The sequence below is a fragment of the Pezoporus wallicus genome, unplaced genomic scaffold, assembly GCF_028554395.1.
Source record: "Pezoporus wallicus isolate ANWC-B61680 ecotype Strahan unplaced genomic scaffold, APGP_CSIRO_Pwel_v1 contig_3847, whole genome shotgun sequence".
Lineage (NCBI taxonomy): Eukaryota > Metazoa > Chordata > Aves > Psittaciformes > Psittacidae > Pezoporus > Pezoporus wallicus.
This window is the reverse complement of record NW_026639842.1, coordinates 3,196,403-3,223,098: the sequence shown is the minus strand read 5'-3', so window position 1 is coordinate 3,223,098 and position 26,696 is coordinate 3,196,403. Positions and strand designations below refer to the sequence as shown.

Below are 26,696 nucleotides of genomic sequence, written 5' to 3'. Positions count from 1 at the left end.
ATACTTGAAAACATAGATTTGATAGAGATATTGCTGCACCTTTCTCTTTTGGGAGTCCCTCTTTTGAAAGTAAAATGCTAACCCTGTCTTTTTCCCTTGCTTTTGTTTGTTTTTGTTAAAACCACCTTAGCGTCTCTTTCCTTGCTAACATCCCTCCTCTGTTCCATGAGACACAACTGCCTTTTCTCAGAGGTGCTTTGATTATACATGGATATGTTAATCAGACCGGTTGTGCTCAATTTGGGTTTGGTTTTGAGGGTTGGATTTCTTTCAGTCTTTCAGAAGGTTTGTTGTTTTGTTTTGGTTCTTTTTTCTTTTCTCTTTTTTTCCCCTGCTATCCTGTCTGTTGTTTTTAGCTGCATTTTTTTATAAGATAAAGTTACGTAAAAGTAAATATGTTTTAAAAATATAATCTTTAAAGCTTTTTGTAAACTTTAGGTACATCTTAAAATATTTTTGTGAGGTTAGGAAATGTTTTGCTTGAATGTTTGCCTGGCATGGAGAAAACACATTTTGAGTTATGGAGATGATAAAATGAGAATAACTTGGGCTCAATAACCCATTAGAGCCCCGCAGCTAACATACACATATCATTTATTCACCAGACCAAAGTTAGAGTGCCTTTGAGCTCAAGTTCATGTGGTGTACTGTCTTTTAATGTAGAAGCTGTCTTGCAGATCCATCCTGTCTTGGGTCTTGCTTCCTGTGTTTCTTTCTGATTTTGGATGAAGTTGGGCTCCTGGGTAGGACATTTATGATCTTTCGCACCATTTTGCCATTAATTCTTGATTTGTGACAGTATCTGGCCACCTGACTGGCATAGTTGCTGTGCCTTTTTATATAAATTACTGTACCAGTCTGATTTATTAGAAGATTAAACCATTTCCTGCATGTTATATTTCAGCCAATATTTTTTTTAACTGTTCTCAAGCAACATGAAAGTTATGACGTATTTTTTAGCTTTGCAAAGAATTAAAATGCATGTGCAGGTTCTAAGAAATGAGCAAGTGGGTTTGTACAAGAAATGACCAAATACACAGTAACCAAATATTTTATGGAAAACCGTATTATATTAGAATGCTTCTAATTTTCAACTCTAGAAATCAAATATAACTTGTGTAACATCCTGAACATTAATTTTATCATGCCAGCACAGGAAAGTGAATTTGATTTATTTTTTTTTTAATTTATGTTAATTTGAAGGAGAGGGATCCATTTTCATTGGGACATTGTTTCGTCAAAATAATTGCTCTCTCTGTTATAAAGTGAACTGGAAAGTAAATGAGGACAAGGGAGTAGCATTCCAATATACAAATTTATTGTGTTCAGATTTTACCTAATGCTGTTCTCCGTTTGCATCGTCAGTTGCTGAATTAAAACTGTGAATTTTTCAAGGAGTGTAAGAAGGACAAGTGCAGCTGTACATACCTAGAGAAATAAAACTGAGATGGGGTTTTTTGTTGGTTGATTTTTTTTTTTTTGTTCTGTTTGGTTGATTTTAACAACACACTACTGACAGTTGTTGACAAATGAAAAACAATGATTTAATGTTTGTATTACTTGAGCATGGTAGTATCCCAGGTTTGCATCTTAGCCAATTCAGTGATAAAGTGTCTATCTGTGCAAAAAGTAGATACTAATCAGCTAGTGGTTCTAACTGGAGCTCCCATATTCCCTTAAATATTTCAGAAAAATGGGTTTTGTCAGTAATTTTACTATGTAATTTATTATACAGTCTATATATTTATAAAACCCCCCCAAACAAGCAAGCTCTGAAATGTTAACCGAGTATGAGAATAATGTATAATGCCAGCAACATTTGTTCAAAGGGACCTTTAAAGAAGTCTTTGGGTTTTGACACTGATCACAACAAAGTGGATTTTTCAGGTTGCATGTCCTCTGTTTTGTGTTCCAGGCAGCTATTACATCTCTGGAACTTCAAGAAGAAAGAAAAGAAGAATCTGATGAAGAGGAGGATGACGATGAAGAGTCTGGACGACTACGTTTCAAAACTGAACGGAAAGAAGGAACGATAATTAGGCTCTCAGATGTGACAAGAGAAAGAAGAAACATTCCAGAAACTTTGGGTGAGGTTTTATGAAAATGGATTATTTGAAGAGCTGTAATTAAAAGAAAGTAAAAGAAAAGACATTTTTGCTGACACTTTTAGAAAAGAGTTTAATGGGAAAAGATGGAAGTGTCTCTTAACTTAGACTGGCCTATATCCAAGTTGTTGAAGTCATATGTAGTCTGTCATAGTATATGTGCTGTCTGTCTCCTTGGGTATGATGTTTATGCATGTGATGTTTTGAAAACCAGTGCAATGTTTCATTGTGACTTTTGTGGTGTCTTTAAAAGCTTTTCTGTTTTCAAGCAGTGGCTATCTGATCTCTCTTTCACTACGCTTCGTGATAGAATACATTTTAAGAAATTCCTTTGGACTTATATCCTTGGAAGACTTTCAGTTGATAACACAAATCTTGTTACTTGTGTTCTGCGGCGAAATACCTGCAGGTTTGCTGTTTTCCCCCAGGAGCATCTGTGTGCTGTGAATCGCTTGTGTTCCTCCTTTTTTATTGGCCTAGAGGAATTGTAACATACTGGGGGGGGAGTGTGTTAGAAAAACTGCAGAAATCCCTATTTTCTTAGTTCAGCTTTTCTGACATGGAACAATCAGCCTCTTATTACCTTGATTCTTAAGGTGGTGTCTAAAAGGGTAGCGTTTCTTCGTGTTTGAATAGCATAGCACAAGTGTGTGTGTTTCTAGGAACGCTGCTCCATGTTGCTAATGAATTTGTCACTGCTAGTTCAGAAGAAACAATAGTTTTGCGACTTCCTTGCAGCTACTGTATTTTAGTTTATATATAAAATCACATTGGTTTATGGTTTAGAGATTTAATGTCAAGACCCCTCGTGTGCCCTGGGTACTTGAATATCTGATACTGGTGGTTTACCTACCCCACTGGGGATAACTGTGTTGCCTCTTTCTTTGTCTAACAGTTGCGGTAATAATAATAAAAAGTCAAACTAATGGTGATATTAAGGAGGTAGGCAGAAATTTAAGTTTTGCTTTCAGAAAGCTGTACCAATCTCGTGGTTTTGCTGTTGAATCAAAATATCAATTCAAACTGTGGAGAAAAGGCCCTGATCTTTTGAGGAGAATCAAGGTATGCAAGAGAGGTGAACTGGTAGTGAAGGTAAATTGTCAGATACTGTTGGCTAATTGTAAGATACAACTGGGAGAATATGTATGTTTTGATGATACTTCAGTGTCATGGTTTACCCCAGCTGGCAAGTAGGTACCAGACAGCATAAACACGGTTTTGCCAGGCTGTAGGAATGGATTCTTCACACAGCATTGCTTTAAGAGTGATGCCACACAGTGTGAGCTTGGAAGCTGTGTGCTTCTGCTTTTGTTCCAGGTAAGTGTCTTTGAGACAATAGGACATTTTGGAATTGCATTTACAGAACATGCCTAGGTTGCTGGAATTCATCCTTATGAAATTTTCCTCTTACCTTTAAAGCCTTGCTTTGCAAAGGATGTTAGTTCTATGAATTTTTTTTTTCCTTGAGTTGCATGGCCTACTAATCCTTCAATTAAGTTACAGTGAATTTGGGCTTTTACTATGCCTGCAAAAATTGAGAAGCCTTAATTCTAACAAAGGTGTTGTGGCTAAGAGGACTTGTTCATGAAAAGCAGGGAGTCAGCTGCAGAGGCTGAACCAGATTTTTGCAGTGGTGTTCATGTAGGCTGTGTTATGCTGAGAGGGAGATGTCCGTGCATGATTTTGAATCAGATCTTTCTCATCCGTTGTTTGTATTTAGCAAACAGCTTTTTGTACTTGCAGTTTCAGGGGAAGTGTATTTAAGGTCCTTTATTCAGCCCTGTTTTAATAAACGGGAATTGATTCTGATTAGAATAAGACTGAAGGGAACCCTCTAGAGGCACAGAGTAGTCTATATGGGGAAGGGATATTTTAGCTGAAGTGTATTCCAAATGTGTTTTCAGTCATAAGACCGTAGTTCTACATGCCACATACAGACCATATCATATTTGTACAAAAGGTGCTGGTGGCTTAACAAAACAGATTCTTTTTAAAAACAAGAGTGCACTGGAATAGCTAAATTTCTGCACTTAATTGCAAAATAAATGTCAATTGCATATGTTTTCATGTATCTGGATTTACCTTATAGTTTAATGTAAACACAAGACCAGCCAATGCGAAGAAAAACTGTAATGGAGCTTGTCTGTTAAAGGGACAAAGATTTGAATTAGACTTCTTCTTAAGTGTAATCTTAATTGATTTGGGACGTAGCTCTTGGATAATAAAGAAAATATGATGCAAATGTGGCTGAATCTCTAAACCAAAGAGCTCTTTTTGAAACTATTCTTTGGCAAAAAGGCAGTCTTGCTGTTGTGAAATGGTTTCTATTCATACTAGTGTTTCATTTTAATTTTTTGATAGACCAGATGATTTACCATGTGGTGGAGAGTTCAACAGTGAAAAAAATACTTGTTTGCTTATAAATATCTGCTTGCTTATGAGATTATAGAGAAGTTTTACAAATGCTACTGGTTGCAGAGCTGCATCTCCTTACTTTAAAGTCTGAAGGTAGTTGAGGAAACACTTTAAAGAGGAATTAACATTTCAGTTGAAGTTACAAATGTAATTTCCATCCTGTCACATTTTGGTGACCTTTTGTGACAGCTTGTCTCTATTGGAGGAGTGCATTCTTACTTGCTGATTAAAGATGTCATTTGAAACCATTTTATTACCAGCGATAGTGAAATTAATCTTGACACTTAGAGACACTAGAAAAATAATTGCTGATTCACTGCATTAACTTTGTGTGTAAGAACTGTACAGTCAAGATGAGAATAAGTGTGTGGTGGTAAAAAATATTTAAAAATATGGAGTATTCTCTTGAATGTAGCTGAGTGCTTTCCTAAAACCCTTCTTTATCCAAGATAATGTGTAAGCAGTGATTTGAAAAGTTTAAAGGAAAGATACTGTAGGACAGCTATGCAGTTGATTTCTAGAGATACTGAGTTTCTCATCTTTGAGAAATATATAACTTCTTTCAGTGCATGTAGTTGAAGGTCTTCCTGGAGTAGGAATTATCATTTATGCCTCTGGATTAATTACCTCTTAAGGAGCGTGAAGAAAAATGGCTTTGTTTGGCATCACCAAACTAAAGTATTCACTCTGTACTTAATTTAAAACAGAACAAACCCTTACACTTAATCCATTTGCAAAGTGATAACAAAGGTTATTGGATGTGGTAGTTACCTTCTGCTTAGCTGGCTTATGTTGACTCTGATAACTAGTGTCTGAGATTTTGGTCAAGACTAGGAAGTAAAAATAGTGGTTTCACTGTTGTCCTGTTGCACTGTGTGCAGAAGCACATAGTGTAATCATGTTGCAAGTCTGGATAATGGAGAGAAGTTAAAACAAAGGACAGTATTTGCTCTCTCGATTTGGATTATGTGTATATGTAAGTGCAGATGTATTTTCTATTTTTTAATAGCTGTTCTGGAATGTGCTTTATGTTGTAAATCTCTGCATTATCCAGGATAATAGGGATTCTGGGATTCTCAGACCTGGGGATTTGAAATGCTGTTCCTTGCAGGGTGCAGTCTAAGACAAATGTAGCTGTGGAGACCTGTGCTCAGGGTTAGTGTATGCAGGAGCCAGTGGCAGTGTCCTGCAGCCTGCATGCACTCTCTCGGGGACATGGCAGCATCTAGCCTGGCTCAGCGTGTTTTGGTCACAGCACACACAAGCTCTTGGCCAGGGAGAAGCAGTGAACCTTTTCATGTGGATTACCTGGTTGTGCTTTGGAAGATTCTAGGGAGGGAAAAGGGATCTCTTTCCAGCTAGCAGCATGCCCAGGGTGCCCTGCAGGATTTGGGTTCTCTCTGGTTAAAGGGAGGAAAGCTATCGCTTTGCAATGTAATGGCACAGTTTCTTCCCAGAAGTATATGGGGCCTAGTGATCTGTCTTTCCTGCAGACCAGCTAAAAGCCCATGTTAGCCAAGCCTGACAGGAAGGAGTCTTGAAAACGGAGCTCTGTTTTTCCTGTTAAGCCGGGTATGTTTTATCCCTTGACAGCTGAGGCTGGATAAGTTGGGTCTTTTTAGTTGCATCTAATGCTTTTGATTGCTTCGGACAGGTATATTTGTCTTACTTTTTCTCAGAAATCCATAGCATGCACATTTAATACTATACTAAGACTTGAGGGAGTGCGATTCCTTACCCCTTTAAAAGCATGGTATGGGATTTTCCTGATACAGTCTGATTGTCTTGGATTCTGACAATGTCTTGAGGCAGGTGCTAGGGCAAAGCAACATTTCATAAGAGTATCTGGCATGATTATAAATTAAGGTTTTATGACACTTAATTGCAGTGTCAGAGGGGAGAGAAAAGGAGGTACACGTCTCATCGCCAGTGTGAAGAAATAGGAAACTGTATGGCAGATCCTTTGCTTTTAGAAATCTGTCATGTTTGCTGTGTTCTTAGACAGTCAGCAAGTTGTAAAGTTTTCTTTTAAAAATCAAAAAAGCTCCTGCTTTCTGGAGGTGCTGAATAGCTCTGAAAACCAGGACATGCAAATTTAGTCTTTACAGCTCACTCATGCAGGTAGGTTTTGTAGCCAAGTAGGAACAACTGCCGCAGTGGGAATGCATGGCACTCACCCTTTTCTACCCTTCTGTCAGTCCTCAACTACAAAGACTAATTATTTATGAAGATGCTTAAAATGTTAGCTTAAGTAGCTTTGGCTGTTAGACTCACAAGAAATTTAAATAATTTCCAATTGCTTTATGATGTGAGATGTGTAGTGATACGTGGAGATGTAGTAGTAGTGTCTCAGCTGCTGGATAGAAACTACTCTTATTCTGATGTCCAGATATGTGTTCAGATATGTTCAGCCACTATGTGTAGTATTAATAAGTAGAAACACTTTATCCTGAAAAGTGATCCCTGTGCCCAGTCTCCTTTAACATTAAGAGCAAATTTGTAAATGGAAAACTGGAATTTTTGCACTAATTGCCTCTTATATGAATTCAAAATATGTTTTTATTTTTCAGGAATGTGTTTCTTGTAGAGTAGTTTAATTTTGCCCTGTTAGAGGCAGAAGTTAATTTTAGCGGTAACAAGGAATCTGGCTGGCACATGGCAAAATCCTCAGTTCCATGGGTTCAAGTTTATCTCTTTTTGAGTAATTGAAACCTGGCAAATGGCGCTGTTTTTGCTGTCACAGTGTATTTTCTAAGTTTGTTGTAGATTTTCTCTATATTTCCAGGTAACTTGATTACCTGAGACTGTTACTATATGGTTTTCTTTTAATATTATCAGCATAAATCCCAGGTTTCAAGCAAATTTGGCAATCTTGGTTGAATACCATCTGTTTTCTGGTGCTTGCCTGTGATGTGAGTCGGTGTTAACAGTGGCAATGTATTTGGCTTGAGCTTAGCACTAATTTTGATGTGTGCTCTCTTAAGTGGAATTATCCCTTGTAGAGTGCAGCTGGTTCTCAAACCACATGCAACAGAGCAGATACTAGGTAGTTACATACTGGGAAAACACCTAAGCAGCCAGGAAGTCATTCTTTGAAACAGTCCAATGTGCAAAAGAATGTGGTGGATTAAATCTGTTCATATGGAAGACTCAGCATATTCTTTATTGTAAAGTTTGCTGGGGGTTTCATTATACTGCATGACATCTCTGCTGATAAGTGGGATTTTAAAGATACTACAAATTTGAGAGGAGCCACAGCTGCCTCTTACAGCATAAGGCAAATTTCAATAGCTTTAAAAAAAACCCAAAACCAAACCAACAACCAAACTTTTTTTGTTCGTTTCATTTACCTGCTGCTTTTTGCTTGTGCAGCAGACACAGGTATCTGTGCTTTTTCCTTTTAAACATGTCTATAATGAAATGCTAACATGCCACCTAAAGGAGATTGAAGTGCTTGCAAATTTTGTTAGTTGCAGGGATGCTTCTGGTTATTATATTTTCCAGATTTTCAGCACAAAGCTAAAATATTTTTTCCTCATCTCTGTCTTTCAACAGAACTTTCTGCAGAAGCCAAAGCAGCATTACTTGAATTTGAAGAGAGAGAAAGGCAGCTTAAACAGGGACGGTATGGCTCAAGGAGAGGAGGGCGAAGAGGAGGCTCAGTTATGTGCCATGGAATGGGAGAACAAAGGAGAGACAATGATAGGGGAAGAATGAAGGATCACAGGCCTGCACTGCTGCCAAACCAGCCATCAACAATGGTACCTTTAATCCTTAGTATTCTTTGAAAATACTTTCAGGAAATTAGAGAAATGCATTATAAATAGTGAATCTTTTTTTTTTTTTCTCTTTCAGAGTAGTGTTAGGCAGGATGGGCTTTTGTAATGTGATTGTAAAGAGTGTTTTTAGTCCTGCTACCAGCCTCAACTTGAGGAACCTCAAAGCCTTCAAATAAAATGTGTTTTTCAACTCATACAATACAATTAGGCTTACTTACTGGTTTGCATAAGGATGGAGGAGAAAGTTGGTTACTCGGACAAGTCCTCTACATACAGCATGAGCGCATGTTCAGTCCCACATTATTAAAAGTGATTAAATGTAAAAATACAATTCTGTAAAATACTTACTGGGTTTTGTCAAACGTATTTTTGCTGGTATTTCTAAAATAAAAAAAATCTATTTATATACCTGCCATGATACTGCGGAGGCAAAACCCTAAGAAGGTGATCACACTAGATAAATTAGTATCTTGGAATTCAGATGAAAGATAGCCTCTTTGCTCTTTTTCCACTCTGTGATTTGAATCACAATCTAAATGATGCTACTTTTTCCACCCAAAAACCCCAAACAAACCACAAGCGTGTGATCAAGAGGTAGGCCACACTTACCTTTGTTAACTGGCATAAAACATACTGGAAGCTGAGATTGTAGAACAAAGCCTGTATATGTCTTTGCAGTACAAGGTCATCTGTATTAAACAAAGGGGATTTTTTTCCAACAGCGTTACTCTAGGTGCTGATCGCTAGCAGGAGTCGGTGGATATTTCAGCGGTTGAGAGCCCTGCAGTAGACTATGTCATGCTTTTAAAACAGTGGTGTCCTACTTCTGTATTGCTGCAGTCTTTGCTAGCTATTTTGATCATAAATGTAAACATTTTTGCACACACCACAGTGAGTGCCCATACTCTGTAGCTACTTTGCTCTGGGTATATGGCTGCTGAAAAAAGAGTCACATACTTGTTACTAAAAGGCCTGTTTGGGACTCTTTGCACTACTGTTTATAAGTTACTGATCCTACTGACTAGGACTGATATCTAGTATCAGTGAGTTTAGAAGCAAAGAATGTTTCTGAACATAATCACTTTTTTAATTATAACTGATTTTGTCAATTATATTTGAGAGTGTTCAGTTGCAAGATGCTTTCTTTTATGTTAAGAAACGTACCTTGAAAGGTATCTGTCAAGTATTATTTTCTTCAAGCAGTATGGATACATGGGCTGCACTGATACCTTAAGAATCTAGCTAAATCTGTGTTTTGATTTGTGTTGCTACTCTTAGGCCTATTTTCTCAGAGAGGCTCTTCTGCACATGACGTAGATGTTAATGGACTTGTTTTGGTATTAGGGTTCAGATTTCTAGTCATCATCACACATACCTTACTGCAGTTGATGACAGTTTCCAGTAACACATGCAGAACCCTAACACATGAAACTAGACAGTTTCACTGTTAAAAATAAGTGGATGGTTGTCTTCATTTCCTGTGTGCTTCCTTACTCTTTGCCATCCTCTCCTTCACATTAATGTCTTCAGTTGTCCCTGTGCTGATGGTTCTTAACAGTTCCAGTTGATGATATGGGACAGAAGTTTTTCTGTTCGTATTTGGCCAGTGGTGTCTTGGTTTTGTGCTGGTTTATGCTAGGATATTGTAACTTTAAAGCCTATTGACTTTATTCTTTTGTCTGACTTTAGACGCATTCACAGAGGTTAATTCCAACACACCAGCAACCTGTTAGGAGTCTGTTCCAGCAGCAGCAACAGCAGCACCACCACCAACAGCAACAGCAGCAGCAGCAGCAACAACAGCAACAGCAGCAGCAGCAGCAGCAACAGTTACAATCTCTGCTTCCTTTACAGCATCAGCATCATTCTTCTCCTCCTCCAGGGCTACATATGCCCCCTCAGATAGAAACGCCTAGAATAATGATGACTCCACCTCCAGTGACACCTCAGCAACCGAAGAACATACACATAAATCCACATTTCAAGGGGACAGTAGTGACACCTGTACAAGGTGAGCTTTCTGAACACCTTCCCAGTCATGCAAGTGTGAGTCATCATCTTCTGTGCCAGAGATGCAGCAGTTTGTTTATCACTTCATGGAAATGTGCTTCAGGCTGGTATTTTTTCCTTAAGCTTGAAACAAATGTTTTGCCTGAAGTAAGACATAATGTTGTTGGACTGTGGCCAGCTGAAATAGGAAGGTCTTTTCACTTCTTTATCATCTTTGTTACTCTACTGTAAAGCCTGCAAAGCACAGTAAAAATGGAAACTGAAAAGACGTTGTGCTTTTTAAAAGTAGTGAATGTCAGTTTTCAAACTGGGTAAGTACTGCATTCACAGAATGCCCACCCACCTATTTCAGTGAGAATACACCAAAGCACTCCTTGCACTGTAAACGCTCTGTGAAAGGTACCAGCTGCTGTCCTTGCTTACCAAGATACATACCCTTCTCCTTTCAGTGGCATATTTGTGATTGTTGGATTTGTAGCCTTGCAAGTACATTTTTTCCATAACTTAACACAAGCAGTCTTTGGGCTACACTTTTTAGGGCATTTCTTAGCAGAGCTGTTAACATTACTTAGGAAGTGTTTAATCCCTAAGAGGGAAAAAGAGACACATGCATAGCTCTGATTCTGTTGAGATGAGACAAAGTGAAGGAATACTTAGTATTTATACAGATTCACCATTAGATTTTCTGTATTCTTCCCCCTTTCGAATCAGCAGAACTCCAAGCCAGTACTATCTTTGCTTCATTTATTTGACCTGTGAAAAGTAGGAATTTGGAAGGATAGGATATTGCCAGTTTATAGAGATCTTTTAGGCTTATCGCAGATGGCTTCATAGTAGCTGTATTGGAGAGATTATTTTGCTTTTCCTTGTCTAATGAAATCAGTGCTTTCCACTAAATTATGCATTGGGACAGATTATATGGAAGCAGTCCAAAAGGTCCTTTAGTCTCGGATTTATGCCTTCTGTGCTTTTCCTATCATTTCCAAAGCAACAGTTAACTATTCTGTGAAAGGCAAAAATTGGCTAGATGCCTGTCCTCTCTTCCTGTGAAACAGTCAACAAATTGTCTGTAGGAGTATCCTCCTAATGCCAGCAGTGGCTACTGAGGATTTTTGCTTTTGCCTAACATCAAAATTATGCCAGTGTATCATCTTTCTTTTGTCCGAGGTATTTTTCTTTTCACATTATCAGATGGCTTCAGGCTTGTTTCAGCCTTACTACTGCATCTGTGGCATTGTGGGTATTCTAAGGCCCTTGCCTGATCTTCAATAGTCTGTTCTTCTGTCTTTACTTGCAGATCCTGATTTTAATAAAGTTGTGTACCACCTGCATGTTAGAAGGTCTTCATTATTGGATGAATAATGCAGCCCTGGAGAATAAGTGATTAGTTTTTGAAGACCTGTATTTCAGTGAGAAAGATCTTTGCTATGCGTTTTGATGGCAACTAGTACACACGAGATACCTTTGTGCTGTACATTTTACTCAAGGAATCTTTGGCAAGACTGTTGAATATTTCTGCTAATAGGTGTGCAGCATCCTATTAAGTGCAATCTTTTAAATCACTGTAGAATTTTAATCTTCTTGATCAGAAAGCATGTATAGGAAGCTGAATTTTCTGCAGTGACTGACAGTGGCTGTCTCAGTCTTTTAGTCTGCAGCAGGACAATTATGTTACATGAAAATATACGTTTGCACACCTTAAGAAAATGTGTAGGAAATCACTAGTCTTCTTCAGGGAAGATGAGCATAATTCTAAAATCTTCAATGGCAGTTGTCACTGCAGGCAAATGGTAGACAGAAATTTCAGTGTAGGGAGGGCTGTTATAAACTTACTCTTAAAAAGTTATCCTCAGTTTAATCCTTCTGCATGCGGGCCCAGTTGACAGAGACTGGTAGTGGACAGCGTTAGGATGCATTTCTCATGCAGCATCATTTATTTCAGGGTAATGGCAGGTATGAAAGATCAGATGGACTTCATGTTCTTGATGATGTCTTGTCCCTTCTTGGCTGAATATATTTCCAGATACATGAGGGGTTTTACCCATGGGAGAATACAGTCGGATAGGTGCAAAGTTTATTGGGATTCTGTTGTTGAAAATGTGATGCCTGGAAGCTAAAAATGCCATGTCTGGAAGTACCTGATATGCACACTTAGGTTCTGGTAATTTTAATGGTGTGCTGTCATGTTTTAGTGTAGACTAGCATTTTTTCCTCTCTAATTTTCTGGCATGATTAAGCTCAGATACTTCTAATTGTCAGCACCAGGAACACTTTTTCAAACTGTAAATCATAGACATATACTTTCTCAACATCTTTTCTGTTTGAGTTAGTCTTGAAATCCATGGAGTGTATCAAGTGTTTTCTAAAATAGACTTAAACTTCTTGTAAATTATTATGAATTTTTCATGTGAGTAAAAGAGCATGTGTAAAGGCTGTAGTACCAGCTACTGCAGCCTGAAAGGGAGTTGAAGCACTCTTGAGGAATCCTATCATTTGCTTGTTCTTCCGATGTTTCCAAGGCAAATCTCTTCTAGTGGCCACCATCTCCCTGCCTGGCCTTTGAATCTTGGTTCAAAAAAAATAGTTACTTTCAGCTTGTTTTGAACAAATTTCTACTTTTACTCAAACTTTTCTACTTTTAGAACAGATTTCTATTTTTAGTTTTTGAAGCTTCATAAATGATTAAGAAGGACTCAGTGTATCAACCCCTCCCTAGAACAGTTATGTGAGCCTTTGTGCATACCTGTTGCAGTTACTGTTCAGTTGGCATTCAGTTGTCTTTTGTGATGTTTGAATCCCATGTCCTTTAGTGGTTTGCTTGTCAAATAGTTTTCTCTTTGTGTCCTATTCTCAAATTAGTTTTGAGCTACAGTTAGTAATTCTTGGCTGAATGCATCTCCAGTGCTTTGAGTGTGATCAATTTACAAATACTGGAAGACTGTATGTAGATACACTATGAAATACTAATTCAACCTGTGATAATAAGTATTGATTTTTTTCCCCTTCATGTTTATACCACAAACAACTATTTCAAGGTTACTGTGGTGCTGCCAAAATTGACATGAACTAATGAGCACTATATGGCTCCGTAGATCAGTATGCCATTTACCTTTTCAAAACTGTTTGGTATCTTGGGAAAAATAGCATTATATTTCTCCTAAATAATTAATATGGGAATTGCTTCTTCATCTTTTGAGGTATAGCATTGGCATTTAGAGCCAAAAGCAATTAAGTCTCCTTAAAATAGTGTCTAACAAAATACTGTGCATTATTTTTGAAACATACTTTTAAAACCTATGGAAGATTTGTCATCAGGAAAATGAATGCTTGCCTGATACTGCTGCTTCAGCAAGTGTCCAAGCGTCCAAAGGGCACGTTTGAACTATCTTTCATGAGTATTAAATTCATTTCCTTAAAATATATAAATATATCTCTCTATGCTACTGCCAGAGGCAGGATACTGAAATAGTTGCAAGTACCGTGCTCAGTTGACATTCCTCTATATTTCTGACCTTAGCAATTTTTCTCAGTGCCTCTCTGACCTGAGCTGTTTTCATCCTAGGTCTGTCAAGAGCACCCTGTCAATTTTTTCCAAGTGGCTATGGCTGTTGAGCATGGACAGATGTTCATTAGAAGCCAAGATGAGACTGTTTGACTAATTTTCTTGTGTAACATGATACAAAGTTTGTGCGCAGTCCTTGGGTGCTGAAAGACTTGTGCAATTAGTTTATCCCATCAGTCCCTGAACTAGTAAACCACAAGTACTTAACAAAAGTGGACAGAAGCTAGACAATGGGCGTGGACTAAAAATAGCCACTAATGCATTAGTTCTTGTGCCTCAGTTGCCAAGGAAAAAGAGATTTTTGAGGCATCTTGGCAAACTCCTGTGTTGGGAAATGTACTGAACTTTTCCCTTAAACTAGCTACTTTTCTTAACATGTTTCCTGTTCTGGAGTGGCATACAGTAGTTTACAAAGTTGATGTTTAACCCTGTGTGGGAAAGATTTTCCTGTCACTTTCAGAAGTGCTAAAAACAAACTGAGGAAAAATAACCTTACTAAAAGTATTTTAGTAAATATGTAGGCACATTTGGTGCTGTTGAAATGCTGTATTTAACAGCATTTCACTTCTCTAGACCTTTGGTGTAACATTGAAACGTGTATTTTTAACTATTTTGACAACTTGAAGAAATAAAAAAGCACATTGGAAGATGAGAGATCTGTCAATACACTTTGTACTGGCAATTCAAATGTAGATTCAGTCCCCAGGGTGATCCAGCTGTAGGTGCTCTGTGCACTATGTCATAACCTTAAGTGAATGTTTGGGGAGATATTTTTTTGTGACTAGCCTTCTAAAATGCAATTGTATGGACAAGTCATCCATGTTAATCTCCCTGAAATACTAATTTTTGAGGTTGTTTTTCAGGAAGAGGGTCTCCTAATTCTTGGTGTCTCTTTATGAACTAGCAGTCTTTAATCTGAGATCAGCAGTTCTGTGGTTACATGAACTGTGATCCCAGTTGCATGTACTATTACAGTGGCAGGGCCAGATGAAGTAGTTTTTGCTAGCTGTTAATTGCCACTGCCTCCCTCATTTTACCTTCCTATGAACAATGATTTATACCAGATAGTCTCTCATGCCTGTGCTTGCTGTGGGAGGTTGGTGGTGACACTGGGAGATACCTAGGAAATCTTGAGGGGCGTGAAGTTGAGAAGGCAAATTAATCATGTATCCTTCTGTCTGAAACATGAAATTATCGTTAGAGTCTCTGTCAGCTTTGTCTAAGAGATGTCTTTGGCTGAATAAGTATTCTAGTTTTCCTTCCTGCAACAAGGAGCAATTTAATTCTGGAAAATGCAGAATTAAATTATGCAAATTAACAAGGAGAATCCTAATTGCCCTGTTGCATGTTGCAGGGGAGGGAATGGTTGCTTAAAGTTAATTGTAAGAACTGTGACTTGTCAGGGTAAGTGTAGCAGATTTTAATCATGGCTTCCTATTGGAAATAACAGCAACAACTGTTAGGTAAAACAAATGGTGTTAAAAGGTGCTTCTTGTTTCAGTGCCCTTGCTGCCAGTTCCAGCCCAGCCACGACCTGCTGTAGGACCCCAGAGATTTCCTGTGAGTAGCAGCTGTTTCTTCTTCTCTGATATGGATAAGCATACATTTGCAAGGAAATATTAATATAGCAAATAAAAGCGGTTCTAGTGAAATATAATTTTAAGGATTTGTAAATATTGACAATACACTCTGCAGTTGAAAATGTTTGTTAAAAGCTTAAGGTCAATGGATTTTTGAGAGCAGAATTAATTCTGTTTAACTGTAAAATTGTTGAACTGCTCTCTCCAGTGGGAGAGGCATGAATGCGTCTTGTCTTAAGGAATATTGGCTTTGTTTTATTACTTGACTCTTTATGTGAAAATGGAATCCTTATTTTATTTGATATAATAAAAGGTTAATAATCCCTAAGCTTAAAAAGCAGTAATATACATTTATTGTAAAAATCAGCAGTCATTTTTATTGTCTCTTCAGGCATTTTAATGCCCTCATGTTTTTTTACATAAAAATGGGAATGGCGTTGCATGACCTTGCTTTCTCTTATGTTTCTGACTTCTAAAACAAACAAGGGACTAAGCTGCTTCAGTGGGCTGATTTCACTTGGTAATTTTTTTTAACTGTGTAGATGGTGCTAGACCTTTTCTTGCCATTTCAGCTTTCTTGGCCTGAATTTTTAGGTTGGGGGGTTTGCAGAGTATCAAAATAAGCAAAAGAAAAAAATAGTTTGTGCAGTATCACCTTAAATATTCAAAGACCCATATATTATGTTTCCCAACTACATAAAGCACACAAAAATTACCCTCTGTTAATGTGTGCAGTGTTAAAGGCGGAAAGTAGATGTTTGCGAGCATCTGTGTAGTATTACACGGTAAATTACTTCGATAGAAATCAGATGTATTTGAAAGAAGCAGGTTTCAGAAACCTGTGACTTTCGATTGCCATGTTGCATACCTGTTTTTTTTATGACACTGAGTATATTTTGTACAGGACATTTAGGTGAAGAATTGTGATGTCTTTATTTTGTATAGTAACTGAGTTTTTGCCATGTTTCCTTTGGGAAGTGTAAAATGATGAAACATTAAAACCACAGTTACATTTGGGAAATTCATGTTATATAATTTTATCGTCAGAATTTAAACATAGATATTTTCGTGTTTAAAGATACTGTGGTTTTCAAAAGAAATTATTTTCTTCAGCAGCCTTTAGTATTATGTGGAGACCTTATTAGCATTTTGAAAGTAATTTTGATTGGTTTTTATGCAAATGAGTGTCTTGCATTTGTTTTCCTTTAACACTAAGTTGCATTGCCAATAAACACAATTTGGGATAGAAAAGAAATTGGGGGACAAGAACTATCTGTAAAGGCATTGTGACTGACATCTTTGAAGTGTGTTTACAGCAATGTAGAAAAATTGGATTTTTTTTTTTTTTTTAAATTGACTGTGAAATGAGATTTTAATTATGTTCACTTTTGGGTTTGCAAGTTGAGAAGTACTGCAAACCTTGCTAATCTAGTGTGCAACAGTGTTAAAAAGGGAATCAAATTGACTGAATTTTTTTGGTAGGACTCACTCTTTTTGCCTGAAGGAAAATAGTTGGCTGCTTGCTGCCTTTTCATGTGAGCAGCACACTAGGAGAGAGTGAATCAGTGTAATTCTTTTCCAATGAAGAGGAGAAGGGCTATCTTAAATAAGAAGATTCAGTATAGGGATTTGCTTGACCTGAGTTTGGTTTTTTGGGGGGGTTTGGGTGGGTGTTTTTGTTTTTTTTTTTTTTTTTTATTGGTTTTTTTGTTTGTGTTTTGTTTTTTTTTTTTTTTTTTTAATTATTTACCCTAATTCAGCTGGTAGCCTCCTGTATGACCCTGAGAAAGTTACTTAATCTTTCCATGGCTCACGAGTTATAAAATGGGTATAATATGGACTTCCCTTAGGAAGTACTTTATAAATTTTGCATAGGTTATCAGTCATATTAGGATTAGGAATTAAGTGTCACTGTGTACATATCTCATGTTTGTTTTATTAAATGTAGTATGTTAGCTCTTGAGCTGAAGACAAATTTGCTTTCTGAGGAACGTTTTATCGCAGAACTACCTTTTTTGCTCTGTTACATGTCAGATGCCTTTGTGCCATTATAATGCACTTGTTTATGTATAAACGTTGACTCATAGCAATGCTTAAGACAACTTTGACAAGCCATTTGAAAAGATCAAAGAAGTATTCCAGACTGTAGTTCACTCATCCTTTTGCTGACTGTAGGAAGAATCTCTGGATATGTAATAACTTGAATTTGCTCTTGGTTTTAGGATTGCCTAATCACAGGGTAATATTGAATTGCAGTTTCTGATTGCTTAGTTTCCAAAAAAAAACACTTTGGGGTTAGAATTAAAAGTTTTTAGCCTGCTTTCCCCTTTAACTTCGAGCTGGATGGTTTATTTTGATTGAATGTGGCAGAGTTGGAAATATTAAAGGTAATAAACATCTTGCAGGGGAGAGACCTAAAAGTGACTAGTGCCCTAACTGAAGGAAGAAATGCCTCTTAAGTTCCTATCTTACCTAGCAGAGAAACTTCTCAACACAGAGAGCCTATGTGTGCTCTGAACATGGGAAGAACTTCTATCAGAGCTAATCAATTGCAAGTCATAAATCCATTGGAAACCAGGTATTATTAATTTGGGGCTAATCAAGAGACTTGTAACCACGTAATGGTTAATTTCTTACAACCTTCTGCAGAAGAATGTAACTGAGGAGGTGGGGAAAGTTGTAATGAACATGTTAGCATATTGGTGTGAGTTCTAAATCATAGGAAATAATGTAGTATTAAATCAGGGTAATGTTGATCAGGATTGAACCTGCTTTGAGTTGGGACTGATTAAACTTGCTTCACTTTGAATCTAAATTTTAATATTTCAGGATAGGGCTCATTGTTAAGATATTTCTTATTTTAGAGCTTAACTCCTGAAATGTTTAGAGAGGAATTACTAGAAAGGACCCAATGGGATAAATCTGTATTCCCTACTTAGAGTTATTTTAACATTTACAATAATCTTGAAACAAATGAGGAAGCTTTCTCTGTTACTCCATAAGCGTTCAAAGGTGACTTATGTGAGTGATGTTTGAGAGATATGTTCAGCCAACTAAAACTGAGTAAGTGGTGAATCTGAGCATGTTACAGCTGAGAAATGTGGTGAACCTGTGGTAACTCAGAATTAGATCAGAGTTCTGTGAAGGCTTCTATGCTTGTCTGAATTGCACAATTCTCTTTAGGTGGCTGTGGTTGATAGTAATCCAATCTTCAAGCGTAGTCAATGCTAATATTTTTTGAGGTATTTGAATTAATGCGGAGCTGTGCAAGTGCCAAGCGTGTGTTTTCTTTAAATTGTTTAAAGAACAGATTAAGCTAGCCTCTGTCAGAGTCCTTCTGAAGGTCTTGCTTTATCATCTACCTTTGCTTTAAAGTGGTTAAGATGTCTTTTTCCAAGATCCTGTCTTAGTGTCACAGTTGGAATTTCATAAATAACAGTCTGCTATGGGGACTGATCCATTTAAAGGAAGGTGATGGAATAGTTTATTCAGAGACTATGTGTATGTATGAGACTCCTGAACTTTTTGCATGTTTTCTGACCACATTAGTAATTCCTGCAGATGCCTCTCTGCAGGAGCCTGTGGTTTTTCTTGTTACACAAGAGGGACAGTTGTGGTTCCTGTCCTCCAGTGTTTGTTATCTTGGCTAATTTTTCTTTTAACTCCTGTTAAGAGAGTAGTTTAAAAGTTCTGTGAAGAAAGGTGGGGTAAAACAAGGGAAGAAGAAAATCAGTAGAAAATGTAAAAGGTGTTTCTAAACAATTACATGTAAGCTGCTGCTAATCAACTGTTACAGAGGCCAGATCATTACTAAATACGAAAGTGGGAGCTGTTGATGGTCCACGTCTTTTCATCCCTTATGTGAGTCCACAGCACATTCTGTGCCTGAAATATTTCAGCATTTGCCTGAAGAAATATTTGTAAAGACCTTTTACTTCAGACATCATTAAATTAATGAACACTGAAGTAATAACTGTGTGGCATGTGTGTGCATTTTAGAGATAGAGATAAAAAGTGTAGTGACTGTTGTCATGCCTGCCATGGGACAAAGCGTGTCAGAAGAGGGAAGATGTTTTCACTGATAACATTCTTCAGCCAGAAATTGTGGGATATCCCTACCATCCACATTTGTGGTTGGAGTGGGGCATTTAGAGTGAAGAGTAAATTGGGGGGAACCTGCCTCATGGCTCAAAGTAGAGTATTTCCTTGGGTTTGAGGCCATTTCCCCGCTGTCTCTGTCTTGGATCCTTCTCTGAAACCACTGCAAAGGGAGCAGAGCCTGTTAATGCAGCTGTATGCCTTTTGCCAGGAGAATTCTCAAAGTTGGAACAAGTCCATAGAAGGCCATGAAGATGCTCTTAAGGTTTGGAGCACCTCTCCTATGGGAGAGCTGGAGCTGTTCAGACTGGGGAAGAGAAGGCTCTTAGAGAGCCTTAGAGAAGCTTCCAATACTTAAAGGGGCTGACAGGACAAGCAGAGAGGGACTTTTTACAAGGGCTTGTAGTGACAGGTCAAGGGGTAATGGCTTTAAACTGGCAGGGGGGTGATTTAGATTAGACATTAGGAAAAAAACTCTTGCTATCAAGGTGCTGAGACACTTGGCACAGGTTGCCCTGAGAAGTTGCGGCTGCCCCATCCCAGGCAGTGTTCAAGGCCAGGTTGGATAGGGCTTTGAGCAGCCTGGTCTAATTGAAAGTGTCCCTGCCCATGGCAGGGGGATGTGACTAAGTGATCTTTAAGGTTACTTCCAATCTAATCCATCCTGTGATTTTGTGATGCCAGTTCTGGCACTGTTCTTAATCTGATACCCTAGGTGTGGTGTGAGCTGGGCACATGTCCAACCCACAGATACATTTTATGAACTTAAATCAACTTGAGTTTCAGAACTGGAGTAAGAATAGTCTGAAGTGATACGGGGCACAAGATGAAGTGGCACTAGTGTCTGCCTGACTAATTTATGCCAGGAAGGCTTTGAAGTTTTTTAATGAACAAAGCTTTTATCTTTTGATAGGACACCTTAGTGCACTGGATGTCTTTTAGGTAACCGTTGAATTTAAGTCTGAAAAAGTTGAATTGTATAACTTAATGTTTTATTCAGTATTGAAAAATAAAAGACTTCAATAGAGTGACTTGTCCTCAGGCCCTTGTGAATATTCTCCACTGTATGTCTTTTCAGTTCCTAGGGGATTCTGACATCATTTGGTTTTAGCACTTACCTTACAATTTCTTTTCAAAATAATCTTTATCCCAAAGAATACTTGTGGATTTTTTTTTCCTTTTAACTGTAGAAATCTTATATAAACTTCCTGTATATTCTCATTCAGCTTCTCCAGGACATGAGGTACTGTCTTAAATGAATGCTGTCAGAGGCAGTTGATTAGTTTTGATTAATTTTTTCCCCACCATTTCTGAGAACCCTATTTTGGTGAATTCTAAGCTTTCTAGTGTTATTTGTAATTCAAACACTATTTTTAAATGCTTCTTTAGGCTTTTAATCTTTGAGAGGTTTTTAAGTATGTGCTCAAGTTGTTGCTCAAAAGAGATTGCCGTTCTTCATTGCTGCTTGTTTGATACATTTCTTTTAGACAAACAAGATATCAGTGCTATACAAATTAATTATAAAAGGTACTTCAGCATAGTTTATTTCCCCAAAGCGGTCCTGGGACTGACTTGAATAAGCCTACAACACCATGGTAGCAAACTTGGGTCAGTTTAATGGATATTAGTGCTCTTGGGTCTGTTAGTATGCCTTTAAACACCCCTTGCAGTATGTAGCAGTGGTGCTTTTTAAAACAAACCTCCTTGTAGTAGTGCTTTTTGTTTGTTGTGGGAAGTGCAGGTAGCCCTTCACTCCTGTTGTTTCTAATTTGGCCATGCGTTTCCACATACGAATCAAGGTTTTGCCAGCTGCTACTAAGATCATGGCTCATATTCTCCAGTACTTACAGTAAGGACAACTTAAACAGTCCTGCATCTGAGTACAGTCAATCATTTAAAACTGGCATTAAGTAAGTAATGGTATTTAGTAACTAGTACATGTTTGCAACAGTATGTATGTAGGAGACAAACTGTTAATGGAAATAAGAAGCCACTTGTGAAAATTATTTTCCTACTTCCTCACAATTATTCTGCTTTAGTTATGGCTTTACTATAATGAGTAAGAATAAATGAAATTTTCACTCTATTACTGTGTAGCGGTGGCAGATCACAGGTAGTGTAGAAAGCATTTTGTTTTCGTTTAACAGGATACATGGTATCAGGTGGTGTTGATTGACATTTCTTGGATGCTGCTTTACACAGCATTTCATGCAAATCATGTTTGAATGAGACTGCTGCATCAAATTACATTTCTTTCAGATTATAGCCCTTGCAGATGTGAGACTGAGCTTGTTCAGCAGCTAGCAAAAAGCTTTGTTTTTAACACTGTTTTCAGAACTTGACTGCAAAGCTGTATAATTACAGCACTTAAGATAGTGAAGGAATGATAGGCACTTTCTCTTATCAGATCTATAAGTAGTAGCAAGCAGATGCAGCATGAGATCCCACCAGCTGTCAAGTATTGTCAGGCTGGCATAGAGGGAATGCAGTTTAAAATGCAGGTGACATAATACCCAACATCCTCCATTTGCTAGTGGGCTTCTGATTAATCACGATTACCATACATTATCATACCATCAAATTTAATCATATCAGTGAATTCCCATCTGCAGGAGGAGCGGCAGCAGCAAAACATGATGGTAACAGCTATTAAATAAGAGAGAAATAGATGATTTCTAAATGCAGGAACCCTTTAACTAGCTCCCCCCTGTACACATGCTCCATAGATGTTAAAATCAAATGGAAGACTTTTATAGTTATTGTAATTTACCTTTGTGTTAAGCGACTGCTATTTAGCACCGCCAAGAAAACTAGTGTTGTAGAATTAATTTTTTTTCCTGTGTCAGCAGTGCTAGATGTTTTTAAATCTCAGCTTTAGTACCTGATAGGTACAGAATCACAGAATGGCTGAGGTTGGCAGGGATATCTGGAGGTCATATGGCCCAACCCCTGCTCTAACAGGGCCACCCAGGGCCAGCTGCTCAAGACTCTGTCCATGTTGGTTTTGACTGTCTCAAGGTTGGAGACTCTACAACCTGCCTGGGAGATTGTCCCAGTCTCAGGCACCCTCACAGTAAAAAAACTGAGATATCTTTTTACATATATGGGTATGTACATCAGTTTTGATATATTTGTATGAATGAAATATGAAAATTTTTTTAAGCCTTGCAAGCAAAGCACAAATTTTTATTGAGGAAAAAGTACTGTGCATATAGCTATGTAGCCATGAATTAGGCACTATTAGAGATGTTTCACAGAAATCAGGATTCATACAGAAATCCAGTTAAAATACGCGGTTGACATCCTACTACAATGCAGTAAGAGTAATCTAGTGCTTAAATACTGAATGAAGAGCTAAAATATACTTATTATTAGAGTCCTGCAGTGTAGTTCTTCTAAGCTATTTTAACTGAGTTGAGAAAAATGTCCTTTTAAAAGATAATTCGGTGCATTAGTGTCATCACAGTACAAAAATTATAAATCTATAAACTGGTATTTATTCAATCTGCACCTTCAGTTCCTGCTAATTGTTTAGAATGTGGAAAGAAAAAAGCTTAGTTCATTATAAACCAGTCATATACTACTGTTTACGGTAAAATATGGTAGTTCAGAGGGATGTTAGTGGCTGACTGTATGGGGTTTCCTTTCCAAAAGGCAAAAACTGCCTAGGCCTTCATGTACAACATCAGAGTAGTACCTGTAGGCACAGTGGGAGCTCTGGATCTGAAAAGTCCTCACAACAGTGTGTTTGCAAATTCTAATATTTATTTTCTTTAAAGCTAGCTGCTTCTTGATGTTTTTATAGCAACCTGAGCATTTTTTTTGTTGAAGGGAGAAGCATCGTCCCCAAGACCTCCAGTAATACTTCCATGGAGTAGTTTGGGATAGGTCCAAGGAAAACATGTGAATCTTCTTAGTTATTTTATCTCACTAGTTCTGAAGGCAGAGGAGGTCCAGAACTTTTGGGTCCCTAATTTTTGCCACGTTCCTGAAACGGTTAGCTTTCAGAACAAAAAATACACAGAAGGATTTTGTTTGTAGATAAAATGAGTATGAATTTGTTATTTCAAGGGAAAGTTCATAATTCTAAATGGCACTAATATCCCTTGCACTTTCTCCAAGTTCTGTTTGTATTGTATTTAATGTTAAAAAGTTAGAGGGTGCCAAACAGAAATAACACCACACCCCTTAAGAGGATTGTAAACTAAAGTGAAATTGAATCTTCCAGATGAATTAGTTCAAAACACCTGTTGAGGAAATTACTTAGGTTTATGCTCTAATCTGAAGGGGCTGGGTTTATTGAAGAAGTGCAGCCTGCTACAACTTCTCTGTCACAGTTTCTTACTGTGGCTGGGGAGAGGCAGCTCTGCTGGCTTAGAGACACCCTTTCTTCATCCATACAAAACAGATGGATTAGAGCATGGTTTTTCTGCGCATCAGCAGTGTTAGGAATTTAAAGCTAGAGTTGGGATACTTTTCCTATGCCTGCATTTCATTTAGGAGTGTTTCCTGAGAATTGTTCTTCAGTGGGATTGCATGTCCTGCAGATTTGCCTTTTCTAACATACATACCTTGATGGCAAAACAAATGGAGGTTCAGAAGGTCCACCCATGAAGAGCTGGTTGCTTGTGGGCTGTATTGCTTTATCGTTTCTCTTACAGAAATACACTGAGATTGGGAGTGGTTTTGTCTCTATTTGCAACATAAATATGTCCCTGCTTGATGTAGTAGGGGAGGATGCCCTGAAACTTGCTGGAAAGTGATACTTTTAATATACAATGAATCTGATTTTCAGCTTTAGTTTCTTGAACCGTTTGGGATTGTATTAGTATGGTTGGAGTATCTTTCTTTTTTTGTATTGCCTGTGTTCTTATTTTAGCTATTTGATCATGACTTGGCTTAAATAATGAGGGATTCCATGCCTATCTCTTTGCTTGTAATGGTTTTCCATGGTGACTGAATTCTGTTTTGGGACCTTAAACAGTGAAGTCAGGCACTGGTGACTTCTCTAACTGATGACTTGGACTTGTCAGGAGGCCTAAACCTCCTAACACATTTCTTATCTTTTGGAGCTGTGTAGTATCAAAGAGAAGCTTGTCCCAGTTATGTGGTACATTTTAATATAAAAAAATCTCTTTCAGCTCAGCTGGGGAAAAGATCAACCCATTATTTCTCGAACTCAGCCTGCCCATAATGCTAGGATCTGGGCAGCCCACATACTTGAACCAGCACTTAACTGTCTGCTTACACTTTCCCCCTCAAAAGATATATTCCAGAAGCTTTGAAAAGAATCGTGTATGGGTAGTACACAGTTGCTATCTTGAGCTTTATGATTACTCTGGACTTTAAGTTTTGTCCTTGATTGAAATGTATTTAAGGCATGAGTTTTTATATAAGGTTTTCTTATAATACTAAATCCATTAGAAAAATCATGGTGCTTGTTTACTTTGATGGAATTACCTGACTATCACAGGGATCAGTGTGACACAGCTGAGTCATTTAAACTGTAATTAAGGAAATATCAAATAAAGTTTTACTATAAAATTTCAGTATATCATTTCCTTTCTGTATGTTGTACACAGTAAATGGGAATACTATGAAGAGCCATGTTTGTAAGATACATACATTTCTACCTGAAAATTTTTGATACATCCATGATGTATGAAGCAGGGCTTACTACACAAGCAGATGAAAAGTCAATTCCTTGCAGTGGAAGGTAGGCATTGTAGGAAAGCTTTTCGTAAAGTCTAGTAGCTGCTGAAATAAGAGGATTAACATCTTGTGACAGATGGCTATAGTTTTATAGGTTATAGTGGTCATTATTCTTTGCATTTAAACCATATAAGAAGAATTAACTGAGTGGCCCTGCTCAACTGTCAATGGGGTTCTCCTAGCTCTTTGCATTTTAAGTGAGCTTAATAAATGAAAACATGTTGTAGAGGCAGGGTGTATTTTATTGAAAGATTCATGAAGTTTCAATGACATTGTTAAGGTATTTAATTAGTCTCATGAAAAAAAAGTAGAGTGACCCTTTTAGAGAAGCTGATAAGTCATATAATAGCTGTTAGATCCTCTTTATTCCTTGCTTTATAAGATTAACTTTGTGCTAAGCAATTTATGCTAAGTTTTCCCTTTTATTGGTAACTAAAGTTATCTGTGCTTCATGAATAGATTATTGGAGATAACATCATGTAATTAACAAGAGATGCAGAAAAGTAAAAGTACAATTTGTGTGAGAATTGTATGAGAGAGAATGTTAATTTCTTAACTAGGAAGGATATTTAAAGGGATAAAAGGAAGGCAGAAGAGTGCAGTTCTTTGAAAGGATTAAAGTAACCTTATCTCATGTTCTTTCAGAAGGTGGGATTGCCAGTGTGTGAAAGTCATGTTCAATGAGCTATTCACAACTCTGATGAATTGTAGACACACTATTGCATTGCATTTTTTTTTCCAAAAGTGATTGATAAGGTGTAAGTTATGCCTTAGCTATATTAAATAATGAGAGTTAGTAAAAGGGGAAGTTGTACAACCCGCAGGCATGCAGAATTGACATTTTTATATAATATCAGAGCTATAAATTACACTGTGTGGGGGAGGAAGGGTGGGTACATTTATTTTTCTTTGTCAGAGTAAACTTCAGAAAATTAAAAATTTAAGACAATAAAATACCTGTCAGGAGCACTTCAGTGTGCTGTTATCTTCACCTTTAAAGTATTTCTAAAATGCCTGGGATTGTGGTCTCTTTGGAAATCTACACAGAACCCTATTTCCAGTGTAATTTCTTTCTAGACCTTAGTTCTTGTATTTAAAGGAAGATAGTACATAAGAATTTTTGAAGTAAAATTGCATGAAGATAAATTAAATGATAGAGCTCAGCACACTCCTAAAAATCAGGGAAAAGTACAGACCAAAATTTGCTTTCTTTGGTAGCTTAAGAAAAATCTTCAGTACCTTGCTTTCAGTGTTAAGGCATGGGCTTATTTTGGTTTTCACAGAAAAGAGAAAATGGCCAGGGCTGGGTTCCCTTGTGGCCCACAAAGCCTTGCTGAGAGGCTGTTCAACAGCCCTCTGGCTTTCCAAAATGACAGTTGGTCTCTCAGGTCTTCAAAATGGTTAACACCAGGGCTACAGGTAGTGGTTTAGAAGA

General features: G+C 37.5%; 1 protein-coding gene across 6 annotated transcripts in view; it reads left to right on the top strand.

The window, feature by feature from the left end:
* The window catches only part of RBM33 (RNA binding motif protein 33), a 103,293-nt gene that overhangs the window by 27,647 nt on the left and 48,950 nt on the right, over positions 1 to 26,696 (top strand). For 5 of the 6 annotated variants that reach the window (XM_057416459.1, XM_057416458.1, XM_057416456.1 and 2 more), the window contains exons 7-10: positions 1,916 to 2,087; positions 8,076 to 8,281; positions 9,989 to 10,310; positions 15,373 to 15,431. In XM_057416459.1, the coding sequence (XP_057272442.1) occupies positions 1,916 to 2,087; positions 8,076 to 8,281; positions 9,989 to 10,310; positions 15,373 to 15,431 (759 nt within the window). The remainder of the gene's footprint in view (positions 1 to 1,915; positions 2,088 to 8,075; positions 8,282 to 9,988; positions 10,311 to 15,372; positions 15,432 to 26,696) is intronic. The other variant, XM_057416457.1, reaches the window with a different exon arrangement.